Source organism: Pundamilia nyererei, unplaced genomic scaffold, assembly GCF_000239375.1.
Source record: "Pundamilia nyererei isolate P.nyererei 1_Seehausen unplaced genomic scaffold, PunNye1.0 scaffold00139, whole genome shotgun sequence".
NCBI classification, from domain to species: Eukaryota; Metazoa; Chordata; class Actinopteri; order Cichliformes; family Cichlidae; genus Pundamilia; species Pundamilia nyererei.
Genome location: NW_005187540.1, coordinates 1,699,362 through 1,703,291, shown reverse-complemented (window position 1 = coordinate 1,703,291; position 3,930 = coordinate 1,699,362). Strand labels below are relative to the sequence as shown.

General features: G+C 45.5%; 1 protein-coding gene across 2 annotated transcripts in view; it reads left to right on the top strand.

Moving 5' to 3' along the window:
• Positions 1–3,817, top strand: part of syt11b (synaptotagmin XIb) — an 11,044-nt gene extending 7,227 nt beyond the window's left edge. For both annotated transcript variants that reach the window (XM_005744183.2, XM_005744184.1), the window contains exons 3-4: positions 507–627; positions 935–3,817. In XM_005744183.2, coding sequence (XP_005744240.1) covers positions 507–627; positions 935–1,245 — 432 coding nt within the window. In that variant the 3' untranslated portion in view covers positions 1,246–3,817. The remainder of the gene's footprint in view (positions 1–506; positions 628–934) is intronic.
• Positions 3,818–3,930: the final 113 nt, after the last annotated feature.

The window sequence follows — 3,930 nt, the reverse complement described above, 5'->3', positions numbered from 1 at the left end:
ACTTTCCTGGATGATGGAGATGCATCAAGACGTTTCTGATGTACTGTATTTGTATACAGCTGAAGTCACAGTTAGTGACTCTCATATGCAGCAGGAAGCAGCAACATAATAGTGACGTGATGTCCAGCCCATTTTTCTTAACCAATAAAGTTCTCAGTTTCTAATAAATATAAAATCATGTTCACAGTTCCGTCTGTTTTTGGTTGTTTCCATCCTAAATGACAGAGTTAGAAGTCACATGAGGCTAAAGCTTCCTGTTAGTGTTTGCACTCATGATTGACAGCAGTGGTCCTGGCACTTTACATACGTGACTAACTGACCCTGTTGTCTGCTCTCTGCGTTACCATGGCAGCCAGCTTCTCAGTCTGTGTCAGTGACAGCCTCGCTGTTGTTCCGTCTCTTATCAGTTTAATGTTGGATCGTCAGTGGACGAGAGAAAACACCGTAAACAAGAAACAGTCACACGGATACAACGCTAACTTTGTTCCCTCTGTTGTGTGTTTTAGTGCGAGAGTCGTGGAGAGCTGCTGGCGTCTCTGTCCTACCAGCCGGTGTCTCATCGCCTCAGCGTGGTCGTCCTGAAGGCTCGACACCTCCCCAAGATGGACATCACCGGCCTGTCAGCCAGTGAGTAGAAAGCAGGACAGAGAGCAGGAAGACGCTCAGCGTTCAGTCTGACTTGCTTAGAAGATATTTTTCTGTTTTTTGAGGCACAGTCAATGTTGTGGTTGGAACATGCAGCATGGAGCGAGTCGGCCTAAAGCACCTGAATTGATTGATTTATTCATAAACTATCCACGCATATCCAAACACCCCCTGATAAACAACATGCTATAGAGCTGCTGTGCAATTGTTGTTTGTTCTTATATTGATGTAAGAGGATATTTGTCAAACATCGAAGCTTGATCTTGGACCGTTCTCCTTCTGTCCTCAGACCCCTATGTGAAGGTGAACGTCTTCTATGGCCGTAAGCGCATCGCCAAGAAGAAGACCCACGTGAAGAAGTGCACGCTAAACCCGGTCTTCAATGAGTCCTTCATCTACGACATCCCGCCCGAGCTTCTGCCCGAGATCTCCGTGGAGTTCCTGGTGGTCGACTTCGACCGGACCACCAAGAACGAGGTCCTGGGTCGCCTCCTGCTCGGCCTCCACAGTCCCTCCCCCTCTGGAGCCTCCCACTGGAGGGACGTGTGCGAAAACCCCCGCCGGCAGATCTCCAAATGGCACAACCTGAGCGAGTACTGAGGGAGGAGCACCGCCTGAAACCAGCCGACACCACCCACTGGCTGGGACTCCACCAGTGAAGCCACTGGGAAATAAAGACTCAGTGTACAGCACATACACACACACACACAGACAGACACACACATACATAAAACAACACAGTCACACTGTTGTGATCATAGGTAAACTCTCTCCCTCTATTATCTCTCTACCACAACTACATCTGCAAGTATAAGAAGAATCCTGCAGCTCTTTACAGCCAGTAAACAAACCATGACGTCCATCTCTAAGACTGTTCTCGTGTCTCCTCTGGCTGTCGATGTGTGTCGACGGGGGAAGGAATGCTCAAATATGATTAAAAGAAATGTGAGAAAAAAGAAAAAGTTCCCCCTCTTGCTGTTGTTGCCATGCAGTTCATTGCATGTCCGTCTGAAAAGAAAAAAAAATCACTCCAAATGAAGAGTTGAGATCTGTGACATCACCACGGCAGGAAGAAATTTCAGCTCTGATAGAAAATATGATGAAAATACTGCATATAAACTGAAACGCTGAATATATCCAAGTAACGATTGCTCCTCTGGAGGACCAAACACTGCTGCAAAGAGTCGCTGCGACGCTCAGTCAACGTTCCATTTGCAGGATAGTTGCTGTTGTCAGACAGCAGCGTGCTTCTGCCTGCAGATCATTTTCACCCACCGCTCCTGCAGCAGATCGTACGACCGCACCCGACCCCGGAGGAAGTGCACTCGGCCTCGTTTCAACGGGGATTCAGGACCGTCAGAACCTCCTGACTGACCCTAGATCGTGTGAAATCAGCTCCTGCTCTTGAAGACTGAAAGATTATGTAAAATACTTGTTTGTAACATGAATGCATTCCTCTAATTTAGGCTGCGAGTGACGCAGACGGCGGCTGTGGTGCCTGATGATGTTTCAGCTGTTCTATCTTCAGAACTAAAACTCAAAGAGAAGCTAGTTTACCACAGGAGTGCTGTAGTTACGATGAGGATAACACTCGCTTTAAATGATGGGAGGTAAATAAGAACTTCAGGGCTTAAAACTGAAACCAATGTGGAAGTGCTAAAACCTGCAGCTCCTCTAAACACTGTTCAGGCAGCTGGGTGACAATTCAGACAAGAAAACAACCAAAATAAAGTCTGAAAACCTGAAAGGACATTAAAAAGCAATGAAATCTGCAGCATACAGCAGTTAATGACTAGAATTCAGCTGACCGTCGAAAGTACAAAAAGTCTTTATAGTTCGACTACCTCTTTGATGCTAAAAGTAGCGTAACCAGAAACATCAGATGTAGCTTTTGTTGCTTACGACTCTTGCTGGAAAACGCTGAATATCCTGAAATGCAACAGTCCACATTCTACAGAAAAGCACTTTACTGTCATGTGACAACAGTCCACCAAGTAATGTGTGTAAGGGCTGTTCAGTACACGCATTCAAAACTAATTAAGGCTTGTTTATAAAAGACTAATTCAGCGTTTTGACACAGTCACTGTTGATTTATTGAGGTCTTTAAAAGCTCTGATGGCAGGCGTCCACTCCAAAGGTCAGACTTCCATCTTGGACATAAAAGTTGGATGTAGGTACCGTGACATCAGCTTTTGGTCCCTGTGAAATTGAGGGAACTGAACACTCCTGCTTTTTAACTCTCATAAAAAATGACATCATGCTGTGTTCATAAAGACCTAAACTGTAAATTCATCATGAAGGTGATAACAAGTAGGATTTCATTTCCTCAGTTCTTTCAGACTTCAGGCTTCTTATTCCAGCCCTCGCTGCCCCCTGCTGGTCATTAGAGGGAACTGCTTCCACATTGGGTTCACTTTTCAGACTCTGAAATTATGTTCATCTTCTTTATTTCTGCTGATTAGGCTCCACCTTCTCGTCTAAATATGGTCATCCTGGCACTGAACGCCGATGCTAAGGATGGGATGTGAAACATGCTCGGCGACCACGGCAGCGCTCCTCTGCTTCACTGCGCTGGTCTCATTTTGTACATTTCCCTCTCCTCCATCACACCGAGACTCTGATTTGCACTGCTTTGTAAAGCGTATCTCTCCCCCTGTGAATGTTCCCCTGCAGCCAGCTGGTGGCGCTGTTTTATATTACTTTGTTCCTACAAGCCCAGTGAATGTGTCTGAGGTGACGTTGGACTTTGGCTTCATGTTTTCTTACTGACGAGTTTGTTTGAGTGATGACACACTGTGAGTTTAGTCTCGGAAGCACATTTTAACCCCAGTTTAACTTTAACCTTGAATCTGCTCAACAGCTTGCTTACTAGTGCAGAGAGTAATAAAGTTTGTGCAAGTTTCACTTTGAATCATAGAGAGGTGAAGAAAACGCCACCTGAAGCCGGATCTCCATCGACGCCCTCGGATTCAAACTGTGACCTGCTGGCGGACGGACAGACTGAGTGTACATTTGTACAGATGTGAAGATGTTTGCTGGTTTCCTTCCTGTCCGATGTTCTCAGAGCTTTAGTGTGTTTGAGCGCCCCCTGCTGTAGACCTGGATGCTAACCTCTGTGTTGGGTTTGTTAACACTCATTGGACGTACAAATAAAAACAAGTTATCCATGACGGCTGCGCCTGAATGCTCATTTCACTTTATTTACACTTGATCGTTTATTTTATGGGTCCAAGGTGGCGTGATATTAAGAATATTGTATATTGTCAACACAAACAATGGCAGATT